A 23,470-nucleotide genomic window follows, 5' to 3' on the forward strand; every position below is an offset into this window, starting at 1 on the left:
TGTGTGATCAGCTGGTTTAGGATGTTATTAAATACAACGCCACTACTGACTGTAATTCAGAAAGCTGATGTGTCCTTTTTCTTAGCTTTCAGCCTTCAGGCATGGTTTATGATTTGTAAATAGTAAATTTATATTTCAGTTTGACCCCCTCGATTGTGGAGAGGGTATTGGTCCTTAATATTAGTGTAGTTGTATTAACTTTTCACTGCACTACCTCAATGAAAACCTTCTCATTTCTCCTGGTCCCAAGGCGAATCAGTTAACAGCAGTCTGTTCATGTCACATGTAGCCTCTACTCACCCCCCCAGTCGAAAAAATTAGGTACCAGTATGGAATAAACAGTATTAGAAACGCTCGCAAAATGAGCCGAGTGGAGTCGAGCCAGTCAAGCCAGTGGAAAAGGGGCATTATTTATTAGGCAGAGTCTGGCCACACTACGGGGGAAGCTCATTTCGGCAGCTTGTATCAAGGGTCTTGCTCTTTCATACATGATCCAAATCTCATGACCATAGGTAAGGCTCAGAATGTAGACAGAAAGTTGAATCAATAGCTTTTATTTTAGACTTAACTCTGTCTTTACCACAACAAACCATAGCAGCACCAGCATTACTGCAGACAAAAACAAATCCATCTGTCCATCTCCTGTTCCATCATACCATCACTCGTAAACAAGACACCAAAACACAGAATTAGCCATGTTAGCTTTATATTTTAAAATGGTTACTCCACCATCTCCGGTATTTTCCTTTGTTGGTTCAAAGTGAACCAGTGATTAAAAATAGCAAAATATTCTCAACCACCTATAAGGCCTAACAAGTTTCCCATCTCCAGAACCAGGGATGCCAAGCCAAGTGGTTACATCAGAGCAACCAGTGACGTCTGTATTTCTGACCTGGAGGCCACCAGCAGGACAGGTGGACAAGTATAAGGTAAGATGTGGAATCTGCTGTATCCGTTCAAGAACTCACAAAGAAAAGCGGTTTACAGAATACAATCCTACTTTCATGACTTCAAGACATAAATCCACCCTGCTGTGTTTGTCATCTATCTCAAAATATAGTTCTAGGTTGTAACATGGATCCATTTAGTGGTTGCCTGGTGACCGTTGTTGGCACACTAAGGATCTGGTTACAGCCCTTTAAAGATACATGACCTCCTTAGACATTTAGCCAGGAACAATGACGAAGCATTTGCACACTTTTTCAAACAATATTTCCAGTGAAACTAAAGGAGGAACAATCAAAAGCTCTTGTACAAAGAATACACAAAACTAATATTTTCACTGTCAATTTTCATAAAATTCTATTGTCAAATGTCTGAATGTTATGCTTCGGCAGCTTGGTTTTGGTCTGCTTTCCGTGGCCAGGAAATCATGGACTGAGGTGTTTGTCAATAGCACAAGCTATGAGATTGGAGAACTGATCCCAGGGTCAGACTATGCTGTCAGCATTCAGAGTGTGCTGGGCTCAGACTGCAGCCATGCAGCAAACAAAGAGTTCATCACATGTAAGCAAAAGTAACGCACAACTACATTTTATTCAGGATTTCCCTCAAATATTTTTTTAATTATTTGCATCATTTCTGATTTTGTTTCTCCAGTTCCTGCAGGATTATGCAGCCTCCGTTTAGATAAAGTGGATTCTTCGTCCTTTTCTGTGAACTGGAATGGGGCGCTTGGAGGGTATGACTTTCACAGAGTGACTGTGGCCAACACCTCGGTCACAAAAACACTCACAATACCAAAAGAGGAACTGGTTGCTGTGGTTACAGACCTGCTGGACGGTTGCAGCTACAATGTGAGTGTCGAGAGAGTGAGAGGAGTGAGAGCAGGAAGTGCTTCTTTTCTGACTATCACCACAGGTAGATGATATTTCAAGAGCTTCAGCGATCAGTGGCTCAGTTAATCACACCTGACCACATTGAGTCTACATTAAATTACAGTAACTTTCTCCTCCTCTCTGACCCTGTGTCTTCCCTTTCTGTTCCTTATTAGAGCCAAAACATGTGAGAGGTGTGCATTTGGTCTTTGTTTCTGCACGTGCATTCTCACTACGCTGGCTGCAAGCAGAGGGATGCGTAGATCGCTACCAAGTGAGCCTGCTGCCAAACCAAGGAACAGTCATATTTCACCCTGTAAATGATGGATGCATTCAGGTACACACACAGTTTAGATGAAATCATAGGAAATGCATGGGGTTTTCCAAATCGGAGGCCAACAGGGCAGTGTCTGCACGGTCGCTGCACTGAATGTTTTAATAGTTAGGATTTAATGCACACAAGCACATCCTTAGATACAGTAAAGTATTTCTCCTCCCATTCAACCAAGTCCCACCCCATACTGGCTGCCAGGTGTCCAATATCTTCCAAAATGTAACCTTACACACCATGCACACACACACAGACAAAACACAGCACAGGGTTGAGTAATGGATCGTATTATTTATTAAGTTGGCTTCATGAGCTCAGCTCTGAATCATTCATTTGCTTAAGCAGTTCTCCCAAGAGAGGCAGAGAGACAAAAGGTAGAGCTTTAGTCTTGTGCTAGTCAAAGGATTCACAAACATTTTGGAATACCTCAGGATCAAGATTTTATTGTTTTTTGCCCAAGGTTCGGACGACTAATCCTTTAACTGGTTTTGTGCTGCTAACTTTTGTGCATCGTGACTGGACACAGATATACTGGGGAGGCCTCTAACCTGCTGTGACTAAACTTAAACTAACTCCACTACTCAGCAGCATGTCCCTCTGTTCAGCAATCCTAATTCTCACAGTCAACCTCGTAAACGTACACTCACAGGTAAGAATTTACCTCTTAGTTGTACATAATTCATGTACATCCCCTTTAAAAAGTATGTATACCTATTGAACTTTTTCACATTACATCTACAACCTTCATTGAGTTTTACTGAGATTTTAAGTTATAGATGAAGAATAAGTAGACGGAAGAGGAAGAAAAATGGTTTTTGACATGCTTTCATAATAAAAATCTGCAAGTGTGGCATGCATTCAAATTCAAACCCTTTACTTTGATAGCCTTAAATATAGTATGTTCAGTATATAACCAACTCCTTTTAGAAGTCACCTACCTGAAAAACAGAATCCACCTGTGTGTAGTTTATTCTCAGTATATATCCAGCTGGATTTATACAGCATTTATCTCTAATAAACCTGAAAGTAGCCTCAGAGGTCTTTTTAGTTTGTAAAGCAAACTGTCACGATGTGGTTTTGGATCGGACCAAAGTGCAGACAAGAGCTCGGCAGGATCATCTTTGTAATTCAAAGATTTATTTACCAGGTCAAAACAACGTAGCAAAATCACTGCAGGTTTCCCAAGGCAAGGCGTGGCAAAAAATAAAGCATAATCATGGACGAGAACGGGGTGAGACGAACACAAGGAACCAGCAACAAGCAATGAAACAAAACCAACTAATATACTGAGGGATAACAAAGACTGAGGATGGGCAAAGTAACTAATAAACAATAAACAGAAACACAGACCAAGCAAACCTATAGACAAAGATAAATAATCAAATGGGGAATAAGAAAATTAGAATAATCATGACTAAAGTAAACAGAGAAACTAGAGAGAACATAGGAACAACAATAACAACCTAAGAACAAACAAAGAACCCATAAAGAAAACCTGAATACAAAAGTAAACAAACCTAACCACACTGACTGAATTAACTGGAAAGGAAACAGAAAATAAACTAGTAAACAAGAAGAGTGCAAAGGAACAAATAATAAAACACAATAAAACACAAAGATACTAAAGAGAAATAAAACTAGAGAATCCAGGGAAGACCAAGAACTATAATATTTACAATAATAATAATAATAATAATAATAATAATAAACCATACAGAGTAATAAGAAAACAACCATAAAAGAACTTAAGTAGTAAACACTAGGAGGCGGAAGAGGGAGAAAAGAAAACATGATACAAAAATCAAAATAGAAACATCTAAGCAAAAGGTAAACAAACACAAAGCGACAAAGTCCAAAAATGTCACTCACAAACAGCACCATGAAAACCATGAAATGCAACAGACAGGTCACAGATGAAATAATGGAGTAGTTTAATACAGGGTTATGTTATGCCTACGTATAAAACACTAAATGTCTTGCAGTTCCATGGTGAAACATGGTGATGGCAGCATGCAGCTGCCATGGTGCCAACTTTAATCTCCCTCCAGCAGATTAAAGTTTATAAATTAATCCAAGAAAAAACTTGTTAAAGGCTGCAAAAGACTGGGTCAGAGGTTAACCTTCCAGCAGGACAATCACCTGAATCATACACCCAGAGCTACAGTCTGATGTTTTAGATCAGGGGTTCCCAAACATTTCAGCCTGTGATCTCCAAAATCAGTGCCAGAAACTGGGGACCCCTTACTGACCACCTGGAGTCCCCTAAAAATGAATTCATTTCAAAATACATTTCATTATTTCACTGTGTATAAAGTGAAATAGTGAAACGTATTTTTTAATGAATTTATTTTTTTTAATCAACGTTTATTTATTTTTTATTTCATCATTTAAAAGTTGTTTAATTTTTTAATGGGATATAATTCACTTGCGGATTTCATAATTTAAAAGGTATATTTTATTATTCAAGAATGTATTAAATAAAAAAATTATACATTTAATTATTTAATGGTACATTTTGTCATTTAATGGCACATTTATTTATTTCAATTCAATTCAATTCAAAGATACTTTATTGATCCCCGAGGGGAAATTAGAATTCCAGTACAACCCATCCAAACATACATCATGACACAAGACAAAGGGGGGACGGGTCACCGAGGCTTTGCTGCCCACTCACAGGCGCTGCCCTTGCTAGATGAGAAATGAGGCCACATTAGGTAAGTAGAGGGAAAAAAATCATATTTCACACTTTATCCTTAGCAGGATACAGTTTGAGATTGCAAAAAACCTCAGCACAAAGAAGCAACAAGTTTACAAAACAACATCATGCCGGGAACGGTGAAGGTGGTGTGAGGAGTGCATATGTTTATCTTGAGCATGTGTGTGTGTGCAAATAAGTCCATGAAGCACTGTCACAGAGGCCATTGTCCTTGATGGTACGTTGGAATGTTCATCAACCGGCCACAAAGTTCTGAGCAGGTCCACAGATGTCCTCAGTGAAGGGAGGGGGCAGAGGGAGCAGAGCCTCATGTTTACATAACTTCCAGGAGAAGTTGAAGATAGCCAGCCATCAAGGCCGTGCAGGGGAGCCAGATTCAGAAAAACAACAATTACAGGTCCTTCTCAAAATATTAGCATATTGTGATAAAGTTCATTATTTTCCATAATGTAATGATGAAAATTTAACATTCATATATTTTACATTCATTGCACACTAACTGAAATATTTCAGGTCTTTTATTGTCTTAATACGGATGATTGTGGCATACAGCTCATGAAAACCCAAAATTCTATCTCACAAAATTAGCATATTTCATCCGACCAAAAACAAGAAAAGTGTTTTTAATACAAAAAACGACAACCTTCAAATAATCATGTACAGTTATGCACTCAATACTTGGTCGGGAATCCTTTGGCAGAAATGACTGCTTCAATGTGGCGTGGCATGGAGGCAATCAGCCTGTGGCACTGCTGAGGTCTTATGGAGGCCCAGGATGCTTCGATAGCGGCCTTTAGCTCATCCAGAGTGTTGGGTCTTGAGTCTCTCAACGTTCTCTTCACAATATCCCACAGATTCTCTATGGGGTTCAGGTCAGGAGAGTTGGCAGGCCAATTGAGCACAGTGATACCATGGTCAGTAAACCATGTACCAGTGGTTTTGGCACTGTGAGCAGATGCCAGGTTGTGCTGAAAAATGAAATCTTCATCTCCATAAAACGTTTCAGCAGATGGAAGCATGAAATGCTCCAAAATCTCCTGATAGCTAGCTGCATTGACCCTGCCCTTGATAATACACAGTGGACCAACACCAGCAGCTGACACAGCACCCCAGACCATCACTGACTGTGGGTACTTGACACTGGACTTCTGGCATTTTGGCATTTCCTTCTCCCCAGTCTTCCTCCAGACTCTGGCACCTTGATTTCCGAATGACATGCAGAATTTGCTTTCATCCAAAAAAAGTACTTTGGACCACTGAGCAACAGTCCAGTGCTGCTTCTCTGTAGCCCAGGTCAGGCGCTTCTGCCACTGTTTCTGGTTCAAAAGTGGCTTGACCTGGGGAATGCGGCACCTGTAGCCCATTTCCTGCACACGCCTGTGCACGGTGGCTCTGGATGTTTCTACTCCAGACTCAGTCCACTGCTTCCGCAGGTCCCCCAAGGTCTGGAATTGGCCCTTCTCCACAATCTTCCTCAGGGTCCAGTCACCTCTTCTCGTTGTGCAGCGTTTTCTGCCACACTTTTTCCTTCCCACAGACTTCCCACTGAGGTGCCTTGATACAGCACTCTGGGAACAGCCTATTCATTCAGAAATTTCTTTCTGTGTCTTAGCCTCTTGCTTGAGGGTGTCAATAGTGGCCTTCTGGACAGCAGTCAGGTCGGCAGTCTTACCCATGATTGGGGTTTTGAGTGATGAACCAGGCTGGGAGTTTTAAAGGCCTCAGGAATCTTTTGCAGGTGTTTAGAGTTAACTCGTTGATTCAGATGATTAGGTTCATAGCTCGTTTATAGACCCTTTTAATGATATGCTAATTTTGTGAGATAGGAATTTTAGGTTTTCATGAGCTGTATGCCAAAATCATCCGTATTAAGACAATAAAAGACCTGAAATATTTCAGTTAGTGTGCAATGAATATAAAATATATGAATGTTACATTTTCATCATTACATTATGGAAAATAATGAACTTTATCACAATATGCTAATATTTTGAGAAGGACCTGTATTTGGGTTAGGCTGACTCTTAATTTTCCGTCAGCCTTGAGAGTCTCGCTGGTGCTTCTCAATGGCAAATCCAAACAGTCAAATTCCTGGTCTTTCGCCAGATCCGAGCGAACAACTTTCTCCAAGATTTATCCCATTTCACCCCTGAGTCCAAGAACCGCAACCTGCCTGCGATCCTGTGTAAGGATCACATCCAGTCTGCGATTCAGCTCACGTAACATCTCAGTCTGAGTGTTGATCGCTCTGAAGATCCCATCACACATGCCAGGCAGCCTCACAATTGCCAGAACAGCTGCTGACATTCTCAGAATTTCTCGATATGCCAGGTAACCGCTGACTCCAAAAAGCAGAAATCCTGATATCAAACATCCAATTATATGCACATCTTCAACATCCTCGATTGACATTATCGACAAACACACAATCCTCCACTTCTGCCAGGAGTCCATTGTGTATCCAGAGAAAAACGTCCAGTCCGGACAAGTTGGGCTCTCCTTCACCCTGTCTTCTCGTCGAGAAAATTTGATCAATTGCATTGAGAGACCAGCTGACCAAATCCATAACTCAGAATTTGGAAGATATGCAAAAAGAGGCTCCAAAAAGAAGACAAGACACAGAGCTGAAGCAGGGCAGATATGGGAGGGGTGCGGGAGACAGAAAAAAAGTGTCCTCCTCCACCGAGAGCAGAAAGATATTTATTTAATGGGACATTCACATTTATTTCAGGTTATATTTATATAATTTTATCCCTTTTGGCCCTCCATACTCTCAGTGATCATAACATGATGATTTTGAAAATCACCTCAAGGCCCCCCACCTGGCGTCCACCCCCACTTTGGGAACCTCTGTTTTACATTAAAGCAAATTCATTTCTAAGAATGGGTCGGTCAACATCCGAACCTAAATCTTCTAGAAAATCTTCAGCACAACTTAAAAGGGCAATCAGATAAGCAAAGTGCTTTTTAGAGAAAACTCTTATGGTCAGACATGACAAGGATTGAGGAGGCAAGGTGAGTTTAGCACACCTAAGTATCAACTGTCAAGCATGGTATGGGCGGCATCATGCTGTGGGGCTGGTATTCACTTTGGTGCACAAAGAATGAAGATGTAGTACATCATAATTCTTCAACATTACCTCAAATCAATATCTAGATGGTTTAAAGTTGAACACAACTTCTTCTAAAGGGACAACAATCCCAAACATCAAAACCAGGGTACCAATATGTTTCTAGAATGAAGCTCATCCCTACCTGAAAACATTGTGGACTATCTTTGAAAGCCAGGTCTCTGCTGCAACATATGTATGCATTTGATGTATAAATTTGACCCAGTTCAGATTATAGAAAATCCACAATAATTTCAAACTAGTGCACTCAGTCCTTGTTTTTTTTAATCATTTAAATTGTTTGTTGTATAAATTATTAACAGCGAAGAATTTATATAACCGCCATTCCCATTTAGAGTAAGAGTAGAGTTAGAGTAAGAGTAGAGTACTCATTGATTGTACATGGCTTTGTGTATTTGAGGAATACAACCAGTGCTGGTTAAGCTCCAGACCATTTATTTTATTTCTTTTCTGCTGCAATTTGTTTTTTTAGATTTTGTTATGATAATTTGTTGGACATGTGGAATCATTTCAGAATCAAAGAAATGTTGACATAAACGCGATTTTTGGTCCTTGATTTGAAGTTTCAATTAAATAAAAATACTAATCTCTTTGACTTAACTCAAATAATGAGGATAGCAACAACAACATTTTGTGCTTTGAATTCTAGGGGTTTGGTACAATGATGAAGCATAGCTATCCATTGGGCAAAGCTACCAGCCTTCTAACAGGAACTATTTCGTGGGAATGTAAATGGCCCTTTAAAATATCTTTCACTAAATTGCTAACCACTGATACAGCTTTTGATTTGTCTTAGGTTTAACCATTTGGATATTGGAAGGCTTTTATTTTGAAGGCAGGGTTTTTTCCCTGTACTTCATCCTTAAAGCATAGCATAGGAGCAATTTTGTCTTGGCTTTACACGACTGGTACCTATGCTGCATCACAGAGCCCGTTCCCCCATGTTTCTTCTTACATTTTTTATTTCCATTTCCTTTGCTTTCTGCTTCCCACCAAGTTCTTGTTTGGTTAAAGGTCAATCCTGCCATGCATTAGTTAAACACTTCCTCAGTATGTATAAAGTCCGGTTTCTATGGGTCCTTGAAAGATTCTAATGATTTTCTGTATCTGTTCTGATTCCCCAGATTTTGTCTTTTCTTCTCTGCAAAGCCCTTGGTTTCACTTTTTTTAAATGATTATCCTTTTATGGTTTTACATTCTTCAGACATTCCAGTCCTGGCTTGCAGTCCTTCTTTTACCTACTATAGATCATGCTAATGTCAGAATATTTTAAAGTTTATTTTATTCAACGATCAATGAGAAGCTGCATGGAAGAAGCTGCCACAGAATCACAGAATCTATGTTAGCCCCGCTCATTGAGTTTGATGGGTCAAGTTGACAGATTAAATTAATTCATAATGACGCTGCTGCAGGGAGCCAAGAAATACATAAATATAGTGTAATAATTATATTTATTTTCTGTTATAAATTTATAAAAATATGACAGTTAATCATTTAATTTAATTATGTCCAAGATATACAGGGGTTGGACAATGAAACTGAAACACCTGTCATTTTAGTGTGGGAGGTTTCATGGCTAAATTGGACCAGCCTTATAGCCAGTCTTCATTGATTGCACATTGCACCAGTAAGAGCAGAGTGTGAAGGTTCAATTAGCAGAGTAAGAGCACAGTTTTGTTCAAAGTATTGAAATGCACACAACATTATGGGTGACATACCAAAGTTCAAAAGAGGACAAATTGTTGGTGCACGTCTTGCTGGCGCATCTGTGACCAAGACAGCAAGTCTTTGTGATGTATCAAGAGCCACGGTATCCAGGGTAATGTCAGCATACCTCCAAGAAGGACGAACCACATCCAACAGGATTAACTGTGGACGCAAGAGGAAGCTGTCTGAAAGGGATGTTCAGGTGCTAACCCGGATTGTATCCAAAAAACATAAAACCACGACTGCCCAAATCACGGCAGAATTAAATGTGAACCTCAACTCCCCTGTTTCCACCAGAACTGTCCGTCGGGAGCTCCACAGGGTCAATATACACGGCCGGGCTGCTCTAACCAAACCTTTGGTCACTCATGCCAATGCCAAACGTCGGTTTCAATGGTGCAAGGAGCGCAAATCTTGGGCTGTGGACACTGTGAAACATGTATTGTTCTCTGATGAGTCCACCTTTACTGTTTTCCCCACATCCGGGAGAGTTACGGTGTGGAGAAGCCCCAAAGAAGCGTACCACCCAGACTGTTGCATGCCCAGAGTGAAGCATGGGGGTGGATCAGTGATGGTTTGGGCTGCCATATCATGGCATTCCCTTGGCCCAATACTTGTGCTAGATGGGCACATCACTGCCAAGGACTACCGAACCATTCTTGAGGACCATGTGCATCCAATGGTTCAAACATTGTATCCTGAAGGTGGTGCCATGTATCAGGATGACAATGCACCAATACACACAGCAAGACTGGTAAAAGATTGGTTTGATGAACATGAAAGTGAAGTTGAACATCTCCCATGCCTTGCACAGTCACCAGATCTAAATATTATTGAGCCACTTTGGGAGCGAGTCAGGAAACGTTTTCCTCCACCAGTATCATGTAGTGACCTGGCCACTATCCTGCAAGAAGAATGGCTTACTCTGACCACTGTGCAGGACTTGTATATGTCATTCCCAAGACCAATTGACGCTGGATTGGCCGCAAAAGGAGGCCCTACACCATACTAATAAATTATTCTGGTCTAAAACCAGGTGTTTCAGTTTCATTGTCCAACCCCTGTATTTAATTATTTAATGGGACATTTACCTATTTAACTGTGCATTTAATAATTTCATACTATATTCAGTTATTTAATGATGTATTAGATAATTAAATGGCACATTTATTCATTTCATGTTACATTTACATGTATTTCATATTATCTTTATTTAATTTTGGCCCTCCATACTAAACTGGCCTAAGTGTGTACTGACTACTGTAAGTGAGAATGCATGACAGTCAACTGCAGTTTTCAAATATTTAAAAGCAAACCAAAACCTTAAGGTTTTAAAACTTAGTGTAAACATGGATCTGACAAAATCATAGAAAATAGTGAAACCAAAAGTATCCTGTGAATTATTACTTTTTTCAAATCTTTCTGGCTTTTATTCTTATAAAATCATACAGTACAGGAATGGCATGCAGCAAATGGTTTGTGGAGCTGGGAAGGAGTTGGGAACACTGAACACAATGAATCAACCAACTTCACTGAGGTACACATTTTTAAAGTTTTTGTAAGGTTTTTTTTTTTCAACAGTGGAGAAAGTACAAGAAGAGAGCACCAGCAGCAAGAGGACACTGACCAACCTGGCTTTAAAACTTGACTAGCTGTCACTTTCAACGTCCTTCAATGCCACTCTTGCTAAACCTTCTTCACCTCCCACTTAAACTGCAGTTTTGCCCCTTACACATTTCTTCCGTTTTTCCTTAAATATACGCTTAAATGTTTAAATATCATCAAACAAATGTTAATATCAAATAATACTAACATTAAAAATTCAAATGTAATTTTCAAACTTCAATTTAATTTATTAAGGTAAAAACGCAGCCTAACCATCTTGACCCAAATGAAAAAGTAATTGCTCCCAAACCTAAAAGCTGGTTGTGTGACACTTAGTGGCAACAACTGGTATCAAGAGCTTGTGATAGCTGGCAATAAATGTTTTAGACAGAATTTATTTTTCCCACCTTTCTTGGCAGAAATGTTTCAATTCAGCCAACTTGTACAGTTTATGTTCATGAATGGTTTGTTTAAGGTCATGCCATAGTATCTCAATCATATTTATTACCTTCTACATCATCTTCATTTTCTTTTTTTGAAATGTTGGTATTTTACAGTAGGTGTAAAATGACACACGTGTTCCAAAATGTTTCACTATTGTCATAACAGTCTAAAGTCACAATATTTTCTATAAAATTGTTGTGGATTATCAGGATTTATTTTATATATTTTTGTTTGGCAAATGTTAGATGAGCCTCCGTTATGCTGTTTTTGGTCAGCTGTGGTTTGGGCCTTAAAACTCTCACATGGAGGCCTTTTTTGCCCAGTCATTTTTTTACTGTTATATTATGAACACTGACCTGAACTGAGGCAAACAAGGCCTTCAAGGCCTTCATTTTGTTCCGGGGTCTTCCGGGGTCTTCTGTGACCTCCTTCATGCACTCTTGGAGTAATTTTGGTAGGTTGTACAATCTTGGGAAGGTTTCCACTATTCCATTTTTTCTCCATTTGTGGATAATGACTCACACTGTGGTTTAGTGGAGTCTCAAGACCTTAGAAATGACTTTACAACCCTTCCTGGGCTGATTGAGGTTAATGGTTTTGTTTATCTGTTTTCAAACCTATTTTCATTAACCGTTGCTTTTGTGACATCTTTCAGCCTACTTCATGTTGTCTTACAGGTATTGTTTACTGATTACTTAATTGTACAGGGTACAGGGTGTAATCAGAACCAGATAGTGACACTGAACTCAGCTTGGACTAATCACAGATAACTCATACTTTACTAACTTAACAAGTAAAATAATTTGAAATGTGCATTTTGTATTTACTCAATTATGTCAAAAGCTTTTTCACAGCAATACAACCCTGAATAGAACCCAGATGGCACCTCAGCTGTACACATGGTGTGTGCATGAACAGACGGTACTGAACCAGGTGTGTTTTGTTGTTTCCACAGGCTAACGTGGTGGATGTTAGTCCTGGGACACAGTACATTGTGACGGTCTCTGCAGTCACCTCTTCCAAAAGCAGCCCTGGAGTCAGTCGCATTATCTTTACCAACCCAAGTGGTGAGATGGTTTAACAATCAATGTTGTTGGATTTGTCCGATTTATTAAAATGGTTTCAAGTACAATCAGGCTCTCCTCTGGTTTTTGCCCTGCTTCTTCACTGGTTCACTGCACATGGCACACACACGAGGGAAGAAGATGAACTTGAGTGGGAGCGCGCGTGTGTATACTTCCATCACTGTTTAATTCCTTTTAGGTAACTTTATCCGGAACTTTTGAACCCCTGGACGAATGCGTCTGGAGTGAATGTCAGTGAAATGCCACTGCTGTGTGAAGCCTTATTCATCAGGCTTCGGCCACATACAGTGTGTACATTTAAACTCTCACATATACACACCCTCTATTAAAGCCAGCTTCACTGCTCTTTAAATAAACTTTGTCTGCAGGCTTTCCAATCATGAAAATGATCTATAAAAGTTGTACCAAACTCTTTGTATGGATCGTAATTATTTGGGAAAACTGAAAAGATTGCGTCACTCAAATAACATGTTTTACTTTGAAACTTTGCCGAGCTTGAAATATTCTGGTTGCTGGTGTTCCCCACTTTACACCCTCTCCCCTCATTTTTTGTAGTTCCTGGTCCCCCACAGGCCCTTGAAGGAGAAGCTGTTGGTTCTAATGGGATTCTCCTGTCATGGATGCAACCCGATGCAAACAATATAGATGGATATGTAATCAGGTAGTTTTTCCTTCTGTGTTATGCACTTTTTAAGCCTCTCAGCATTTACTGGGCATCCATTTTCTTTAACAAAGATCTAAAATGTGAAAATTGCTAAATGTATGGATCAAGTCCACGTTTGTGTTTAAGGTAATATACTGGCAAAGCTAGAACAACTTTACATGAGTTTAACTAATTACTATTGCCAAATTGTCGATGGAGATTATTTAAAAACTAAGACCTCTCTTAATTTTCTTGGTTGATTTGAAAAATATAATGTTCTTCCTTGCTCCCTTGAACTTATGAGACCAAACAAAGGTTACAAGTGCTTCCAAAAGCATTGGATTTTTCACATTTTCTTATGTAAAAAGTAAAAACTTCATTTGAATTTTATGCAGCTAGATCAACTCAAAGGTAATGTATAATTTTGAAAGGAAAATGATAACACAGTTTTCAAACAGTTAAACAGATTAAATAGTGTGCGCTGAATTTTAAAGTAAGCCACCCCCTTCAAATGCTCAAAGATCTTCACTGCAATATTTTCTACATCTAGGGTCGGAACTTATAGGCCATTCTTTGCAAAACAGTTTTGGTCTCATCTGACCAGAACATCTTCTAATATGTGTTTGCTGAATGCTGTACATTCCTGGTGATAAACTGGACAGGACACATTTTATGAATTCTTTTTAACAATTCAAGAATGTTCCAAATTTCCCTAAAGACCAGATTTGTGAAGTACATGACTAATAGTTGTCCTAACACCGTTTCTTTCATCTTTGCTGTGGATCTTTGTAGATCCTCCAGAATTACCACTGGTTTTTTGGCTTCTTCTCTGAATAATGTTATCCTTGCATGGCCTTTTAGTTTAGTTTAATGACCATGTTTCACTAGGTTTGCAGTTGTAAGTGAGTAAAGTAAGTAACATTTTATTTGTATAGCACCTTTCACTGATAAAATCACAAAGTGCTTCACAAAACACAGCAAAGAAAAGCAAAGCAAATATAAACATCACATTTATAAACATCACATTAATTAAAAGTCTGGCAGTACAAATATATTTTTAGCTGCATTTTGAATTGGTCAACGGAGTCGACACGATGTAAAAACAATGGAAGGGAATTCCAGAATCGGGGTAATGTGAGCTCTTCTGCTTATCTCTGTTAAGAGTCTTGCCGCAGCAATCTGCACCATCTGAATGCGATGTACAGCAGATTTGTTAAAGCAGGTAAAAAGTCCATTACAATAACCCAAGATGAATTAAAGGAATTTCAAATAATTTCTAATGCACACCTAGACACCATAGATTTGAGCCAGCAACATTTCTTAAATGATAAAAACTATTTCGAGCCAATTGCTTAGAATGGTGATCAAGAGAAATACAACTGTCAAAGGTCACACCCAGATTTCTGAGATTCGACTGAACAGAGGATCTCAGGAAACTGATGTGCTTTCCAATTTCACAAATGTTTTCATCAGGTGTTATAATCAATGTTTCAGTTTTGTTGGTATTCAGCTGTAAGCAATTCAAATTGAACTATTTTTTCTAATCTCTACCAAGCAATCACTTAGACTTGATAGTTAAAAGGAAACAGTATAACTGTATGTCATTAGCATCAAAATGATAAGAAACATGATTAAAACAGCAGATGATCTGGCCTAAAGGAGTAATATACAGGTCCTTATCAAAAAATTAGCATATTGTGATGAAGTTCATTATTTTCCATAATGTCATGATGAAAATTTAACATTCATATATTTTAGATTCATTGCACACTAACTGAAATATTTCAGGTCTTTCATTGTGTTAATATGGAGGATTTTGGCATATAGCTCATGAAAACCCAAAATTCCTATCTCACAAAATTAGCATATTTCATCCGACCAATAAAAGAAAAGTGTTTTTAATACAAAAAACGTCAACCTTCAAATAATCATGTACAGTTATGCTCTCAATACTTGGTCGGGAATCATTTGGCAGAAATGACTGCTTCAATGCGGCGTGGCATGGAGGCAATCAGCCTGTGGCACTGCTGAGGTCTTATGGAGGCCCAGGATGCTTCGATAGCAGCCTTTAGCTCATCCAGAGTGTTGGGTCTTGAGTCTCTCAACGTTCTCTTCACAATATCCCACAGATTCTCTATGGGGTTCAGGTCAGGAGAGTTGGCAGGCCAATTGAGTACAGTTATACCATGGTCAGTAAACCATTTACCAGTGGTTTTGGCACTGTGAGCAGGTGCCAGGTTGTGCTGAAAAATGAAATCTTCATCTCCATAAAGCTTTTCAGCAGATGGAAGCATGAAGTGCTCCAAAATCTCCTGATAGCTAGCTGCATTGACCCTGCCCTTGATAAAACACAGTGGACCAACACCAGCAGCTGACACGGCACCCCAGACCATCACTGACTGTGGGTACTTGACACTGGACTTCTGGCATTTTGGCATTTCCTTCTCCCCAGTCTTCCTCCAGACTCTGGCACCTTGATTTCCGAATGACATGCAGAATTTGCTTTCATCCGAAAAAAGTACTTTGGACCACTGAGCAACAGTCCAGTGCTGCTTCTCTGTAGCCCAGGTCTGGGGAATGCGGCACCTGTAGCCCATTTCCTGCACACGCCTGTGCACGGTGGCTCTGGATGTTTCTACTCCAGACTCAGTCCACTGCTTCCGCAGGTCCCCCAAGGTCTGGAATCGGCCCTTCTCCACAATCTTCCTCAGGGTCCGGTCACCTCTTCTCGTTGTGCAGCGTTTTCTGCCACACTTTTTCCTTCCCACAGACTTCCCACTGAGGTGCCTTGATACAGCACTCTGGGAACAGCCTATTCGTTCAGAAATTTCTTTCTGTGTCTTACCCTCTTGCTTGAGGGTGTCAATAGTGGCCTTCTGGACAGCAGTCAGGTCGGCAGTCTTACCCATGATTGGGGTTTTGAGTGATGAACCAGGCTGGAAGTTTTAAAGGCCTCAGGAATCTTTTGCAGATGTTTAGAGTTAACTCGTTGATTCAGATGATTAGGTTCATAGCTCGTTTATAGACCCTTTTAATGATATGCTAATTTTGTGAGATAGGAATTTTAGGTTTTCATGAGCTGTGTGCCAAAATCATCCGTATTAAGACAATAAAAGACCTGAAATATTTCAGTTAGTGTGCAATGAATCTAAAATATATGAATGTTAAATTTTCATCATGACATTATGGAAAATAATGAACTTCATCACAATATGCTAATTTTTTGAGAAGGACCTGTACAATGAGAACTGGGTTGGGCCAAGAACAGATCCCTGGGATACACCACATGGCAGAAATATCAGACAGCACTTCATTTATGCAAACCCTAAATTATCTCTTTGAAGAGTAAGATATAAACCATTGTAAAACAACACCAGAAAATCCAAAATCTTTGAGTCTGTTAATCAGGATGACATGATCAACCAAGTCAAAAGCAGAGGTAAGGTTCAAGAGAACTAAAACCGTGAAAACCAAACTGAAAATTGTCCAATATTTCACTTCTCTTCAGAAAATAAGTAAGCTGTTGCGCTACAACCTTTTCTAGAAGTTTGGACACTAATGGGATTTAGATATTGGCTTATAACTGCTGGATAAAGAGGGATCAAGATCCAATTCTTTAAAATTAGATTAACAACTCCTTGTTTATAAAGATCAGGGACAATGCCCGTTTGAAGCGAGAGATTAAGAATCTTCACAATACAAAGCCCAATAGAATCAAACACATTCCTAAATAAACTACGACAACAAGAGGGCTTGTGGAAGTGACATGGGTAAAAGAAGTGACAGGATCAAAAACAGACCAGTTAAAAAGGACGGGGCCCACTATATTCTTGATAAGGCAAGGGTGAAGGAGAAATGCTCAATCTTAGGTCAGCAACCTTGTTTGAAAAGAATGTCAAAACTGATTGCAATCAGCCTTAGTATTGGCTGAAACCTGAGGAACATCAGGAGCCAAAACATTAATTATATCAAAAAGGGCTTTAGGTTTTCTCTATTTAGAAGCTATGATGTTTGCAAAATAATTAGCCTGAGCCTTTTTCAATGTCATTTGGTGAGAAAATTGACTCTTTCAGATTTAGTCTGTGCACTTCAAGCTTGGATGCATTCCACATGCGTTCGATTTTGTGACAATATCTAGCTTCAATATATAGCTTCAGTTACCCAAGGACAGACTTTCGAATGTCTAACTTCAGGAGTATCTTGATTAATGTTTCTCCTTTTCATTAACACTTGTGACCTTAATGGGCCTACATTAAATGACAGGTTAAAATAAATGCAGCTGTGGTCACTTACACATACAGAGGTTGGAAAATGAAACTGAAACACCTTGTTTTAGACCACAATAATTTATGAGTATGGTTGGTTTGCGGCCAAACAGTTTACAAATAACTCCAGAAATATTTCACTCCTAAAATGATATATTTTTTTGTAGGTACAAAGAGGTTTGCCCATACCCGGCTCCCTCTTTCACACAGGTGACCAAGTATCTGGATGTACCGGAGACTCTGATCACCGACTTCACCTCAGGTTCAACATACCACATCCAGGTAGGATGAGCAATTTTTGCCTACAAGGAATTTTCTTTGATGGGCTTCATTAAAAATGAGTAAGGTATTCGAAATCAATAATAGCTATACACTGTTAGGATTATTAATCTGAAAATATTCATATTTAATATTAATATTTTATCAAATAATATTTCGGTCTGTTAAGGGTTGTCCTGTGAATACCATCCCAGTAAGGCGATGGTATTAGGACAAAATAGAAAGGTGTGAGACGAGCTCTGACATTATTGAACAGCATAAACTCTGCACATATATGGAATGAATTCACACAATTTCTCAAAATACAAGAATTTATTAACACAAATAAGTCAACTCAAAGTCAAACATGTTTCAATCAACAAACTCTTCACCATGCTAAAACAATCCAACTAAACTACCAAGCAGAATTAAAGAATAACGAAGACTAATGGGATATGTACAATATAAACAAGTTGATTAAAGATGATTGGAAATCATGACCAAAGGAGTGATGCAACATTATCATTCAATGTTTATGTTTGAGAACCAAAGATTATCTTGAAGAATCTGGAAGTGAAGTTAAGTTAGTCTTGGAACCAACTTAGGCAATAATAAGCAAACATTTAGACAACCCTTCACAATGCAAGATCAGATAAAATATTATTTTAATAAAATAATGTTTTAGATAACGATCTGCTGAATAAAACCAACCTTCTGGGTGACCATTTCTCAACGGTGTCTAATTAGCTGCTTTTATTTATTGAAATAATATTTGAAGAAATATTATTAAGGGAGTATTTTGGAAAAGAGCCAAATCTTTCTGGAAAAATGGGCTTAATGGTGTTTATTTAGTTATCGTTCGTTCGTTCGTCGTCTTCCGCTTATCCAGGACCGGGTCGCAGGGGCAGTAGACTCAGCAGAGACGCCCAGACGTCCCTCTCTCCAGACACCTCCTCCAGTTCCTCCAAGGCGTTCCCAGGCCAGCCGAGAGACATAGTCCCTCCAGCGTGTCCCGGGCCGTCCTCTGGGCATCCTCCCGGTTGGACGTGCCTGGAACACCTCCCGAGGAAGGCGTCCAGGAGGCATCCGGTATCGATGCCCGAGCCACCTCAACTGGCTCCTCTCGATGTGGAGGAGCAGCGGCTCTACTCCGAGCTCCTCCCGTATGGCCGAGCTCCTCACCCTATCTCTAAGGGAGTGCCCGGCCACCCTACGGAAGAAGCTCATTTCAGCCGCTTGTATCCGTGATCTCGTTCTTTCGGTCATGACCCAAAGTTCATGGCCATAGGTGAGGGTAGGAACGTAGACCGACCAGTAAATTGAGAGCTTTGCTTTTCGGCTCAGCTCTCTCTTCACCACAATGGACCGGCACAGCGCCCCCATTACTGCGGCAGCCGCACCGATCCGTCTGTCGATCTCCCGCTCCATTCTTCCCTCACTCATGAACAAGACCCCGAGATACTTAAACTCCTCCACTTGAGGCAGGAACTCCCCTCCAACCTGAAGAGGACAAGCCACCCTTTTCCGGTCGAGTACCATGGCCTCGGACTTGGAGGAGCTGATCCTCATCCCAGCCGCTTCACACTCGGCTGCGAACCGCCACAGCGCATGCTGTAGGTCTTGGCTAGAGGGGGCCAGCAGGACCACGTCATCCGCAAAAAGAAGAGACGAAATCCACTGGTCCCCAAACCAGACCCCCTCCGGCCCTTGGCTGCGTCTAGAAATCCTGTCCATAAAAGTTATGAACAGGACCGGCGACAAAGGGCAGCCCTGCTGGAGTCCAACATGCACTGGGAACAGGTCCGACTTAGTGCCGGCAATGCGGACCAAACTCCTGCTCCGCTCGTACAGGGACCGGATGGCCCCTAATAAAGGGCCCCCGATTCCATACTCCTGGAGCACCCCCAACAGGGCATCACGAGGGACACAGTCGAATGCCTTCTCCAGGTCCACAAAACACATGTGAACCGGTTGGGCAAACTCCCATGAACCCTCGAGCACCCTGTAGAGGGTATAGAGCTGGTCCAGTGTTCCACGGCTGGGACGAAAACCACACTGTTCCTCCATGACAGCCCTACAACATCCAGAGACTTGAGGTACTCAGGGTGGATCTCATCCACCCCCGAAGCCCTGCCACCGCGGAGCTTTTTAACCACCTCGGTGACTTCAGCCTGGCTGATGAAAGAGTCCAACCCCGAGTCCCCAGCCTCTGTTTCCACCACGGAATGCGTGATGGCAGGATTGAGGAGATCCTCGAAGTACTCCTTTCACTGCCCGATAATGTCCTCAGTCGAGGTCAGCAGTCTCCTGCCCCCACTATAAACAGTGTTGGCAAAGCACTGCTTCCCCCTCCTGAGGCGCCGGACGGTTTGCCAGAATCGCTTCGAGGCCAACCGGTAGTCCTTCTCCATGGCCTCACCGAACTCTTCCCAGGCCCAAGTTTTTGCCTCTGCCACAGCCCGGGCCGCAGCACGCTTGGCCTCACGGTACCCGTCAGCCGCCTCAGGAGTCCCACAAGCCAACCACAGCCGATAGGACTCCTTCTTCAGCTTAACAGCATCCCTTACTGCCAGTGTCCACCACCAGGTTCTGGGATTGCCGCCACGACAGGCACCGCAGACCTTACGGCCGCAGCTATGGGCAGCAGCATCGACAATAGATGCGGAGAACATGGTCCACTCGGACTCTATGTCTCCAACATCCCCCGGGATCTGGTCGAAGCTCTCCCAGAGGTGGGAGTTGAATACATCCCTGGCCGAGGGCTCCGCCAGGCGTTCCCAGCAGACCCTCACTATGCGCTTGGGCCTGCCAAGTTTGTCTGGCTTTCTCCTCCTCCAGCGGATCCAACTCACCACCAGGTGATGATCAGTGGACAGCTCAGCCCCTCTCTTCACCCGAGTGTCCAAAACATGCGGCCGAAGGTCTGATGATACGACAACAAAGTCGATCGTCGACCTCCTGCCTAGGGTGTCCTGGTGCCAAGTGCACTGATGGACACCCTTATGTTTGAACATGGTGTTCGTTATGGACAATCCGTGACTAGCACAGAAGTCCAATAACAAAACACCACTCGGATTCAGATCGGGGAGGCCATTCCTCCCGATCACGCCTCTCCAGGTGTCACTGTCGTTCCCCACGTGGGCGTTGAAGTGCCCCAGCAGAATAATGGAGTCCCCAGGAGGGGCACTATCCAGCACCCCCGACAGGGACGCCAAGAAGGCCGGGTACTCTGCACTACCACTCGGCCCGTAGGCTGAAATGTTAGTCAGAGACCTCTCCCCAACCCGAAGGCGCAGGGATACGACCCTCTCATCCACTGGGGTAAACCCCAACACGAGACGGCTGAGCTGGGGGGCAACAAGCAAACCCACACCAGCCCGCCGCCTCTCCCCGTGGGCCACTCCAGAGTAGAACAGAGTCCAACCCCTCTCAAGGAGATGGGTTCCAGAGCCCACGCTGTGCGTGGAGGCAAGCCCGACTATTTCTAGTCGATATCTCTCGACCTCCCGCACAAGCTCAGGCTCCTTCCCCCCCAGCGAGGTGACATTCCACGTCCCTAGAGCCAGCCTAAGCATCCGGGGATCGGGCCGCTGAGGTCTCCACCTTCGTCCGCCACCCAATCCTCTTTGCACTGGTCCCTCACGGTTCCCCCTGCAGGTGGTGGGCCCACTGGAGGATGGCCTCGCGTCTCTCATTCGGGCTTGGCCCGGCCGGGTCCCGCGAGGAGCAACCCCAGGCCTGGCTCCAGGGTGGGACCCCGGCTCCGCCGTACCGGGCGACGTAACGTGCCTCGATATTTTGTTCTTCATGAGGGGTTCTTGAACCATTCTTTGTCTGACTCATCACCTAGAGCCTGTTTGCCATGGGAGACCCTACCAGGGGCATTTAGGCCCCAGACAACATAGCCTCTAGGATCATTTGAGCACTCAAACCCCTCCACCACGTTAAGGTGACAGTTCAAGGAGGAGTACTTAGTTATCAAATCTAGTAAATGATGTTCAGGGACTATTATTCACTAGCTTGAAAACTAACAACCTTTCTGTTAAATACTCTTTAGTAGCAAGCACGAGTTCTTACCGGTTAGCAGTTGAGCTAACAAAGAAGCCGATAGCTTAGCAACAGAAACAAACACATACCTTTAAAATACCTCGGTTAATATAAGGGTTAAAATGCATAAGCGGGATGATCAATGTTCTGTTTAAAATCACGCTTTAAATAAAGTTTGTCTTAACTTTAAAAACATACAAAGAACACAAACCGGGTGTGCTACAGATAGCCTGCTAGCACTAAAATAGCCGAGTTTCACACAAACAAAACTTCATAAAATGAAAAACGTTTAGATTATGTCATCCTGACTGTTAATCTGCCCCAACCTAACCTCATGAACTGTGGTAAGGAATGTTGTCCAAAAGATGATGAAGTTTGAAGAAGGTATCCACAGTCAACAAGCGGTTAGCTCGGTAGCTTCGCGGATGGTTGAAGGTGCGTTCGCTCTAAACAAAAGGGTTAGCTCCGGAGCTGTAGCTGGGCGGCTCGTCCTGTCCGCTGCGGTCTCTGTTGTCTTCTTCCAGACTGGGAGACCGCATCTTTGCAGGAGGTTTCTCTCGAACACCGTTTGCTCCTACAGGGCTCGGAGAGAGTCAAGCAATGCTTGTATCTTAATTACCCCATTCATGAATGAAAATACCGGATACAGACAGTATTTCATTCGTACTTATCTTTGCATATTATCGATGATCGTATGACATTATTGGATCCAGTTTGAAGAGTTTATGTCTGTTTGCCAGCAAAGAGACATCAGCGCGCTTTGTTCCCCTCCTATCCCGATGAACACTGGTGTGGAAAGAGGGCGGATGTAGCAACAGCTGTGCTTTTATTTGGGTAGCGGCGTCACAGGAAGTCCGTGGTTATCCCGTTTCCTGGCTGTGCCGGAAGAAGGTTAATGCACTTTATTTTGAAAGTTCCAGAAAAGTCCGTACCGGAGTTTAATGTTGAAATCCATGGCTGTGGGTCCCAACAACACAAAACTAATTTAAGAGTTAGATATAAATGTGGATTGGCCTAGTTATTTTAAAGATGTGCATGGTGAAGTGGTCCTTGTTGCCTCTGAGTAAACATTCCTGGAAATTGTTCCCCTGTCTTGTCATGTGGCTGTGACAGAGATCACAAAAGAACCAGGCTATCCTCTTGATATGGCAGAATGCAGGTAACTGATCCTGATTACATTATTAATCAGGTAAACAGATCTATGGATAAGCCAAGGCTCTTTCCACTGCCTGTTGTCACTGAGCTTGAATGCGATCATGGTTATTAGTTTTCAGAATACATTAACCCACCATGACCTTCATGCAAATGGACTCAGAGACTGACACACTTGCCGATTATACCTGCACACACAGGATTTGTTTGAGGGTTCTTACGGGATTATGAAAGTGTGTTCTTGTATCCGATTACTATACCTCCCC

At 41.8% G+C, this 23,470-nt stretch overlaps 1 protein-coding gene across 1 annotated transcript in view; it reads left to right on the forward strand.

Annotated features, from left to right (window-relative positions):
* The window catches only part of ptprq (protein tyrosine phosphatase receptor type Q), a 71,783-nt gene that overhangs the window by 4,341 nt on the left and 43,972 nt on the right, over positions 1-23,470 (forward strand). The window contains exons 2-8 of the mRNA XM_047390679.1: positions 832-929; positions 1,338-1,506; positions 1,600-1,860; positions 1,994-2,154; positions 12,710-12,821; positions 13,395-13,500; positions 17,915-18,029. Coding sequence (XP_047246635.1) covers positions 840-929; positions 1,338-1,506; positions 1,600-1,860; positions 1,994-2,154; positions 12,710-12,821; positions 13,395-13,500; positions 17,915-18,029 — 1,014 coding nt within the window. The 5' untranslated portion in view covers positions 832-839. The remainder of the gene's footprint in view (positions 1-831; positions 930-1,337; positions 1,507-1,599; positions 1,861-1,993; positions 2,155-12,709; positions 12,822-13,394; positions 13,501-17,914; positions 18,030-23,470) is intronic.

The sequence above is a fragment of the Girardinichthys multiradiatus genome, chromosome 2 (genome assembly GCF_021462225.1).
Source record: "Girardinichthys multiradiatus isolate DD_20200921_A chromosome 2, DD_fGirMul_XY1, whole genome shotgun sequence".
Lineage (NCBI taxonomy): Eukaryota > Metazoa > Chordata > Actinopteri > Cyprinodontiformes > Goodeidae > Girardinichthys > Girardinichthys multiradiatus.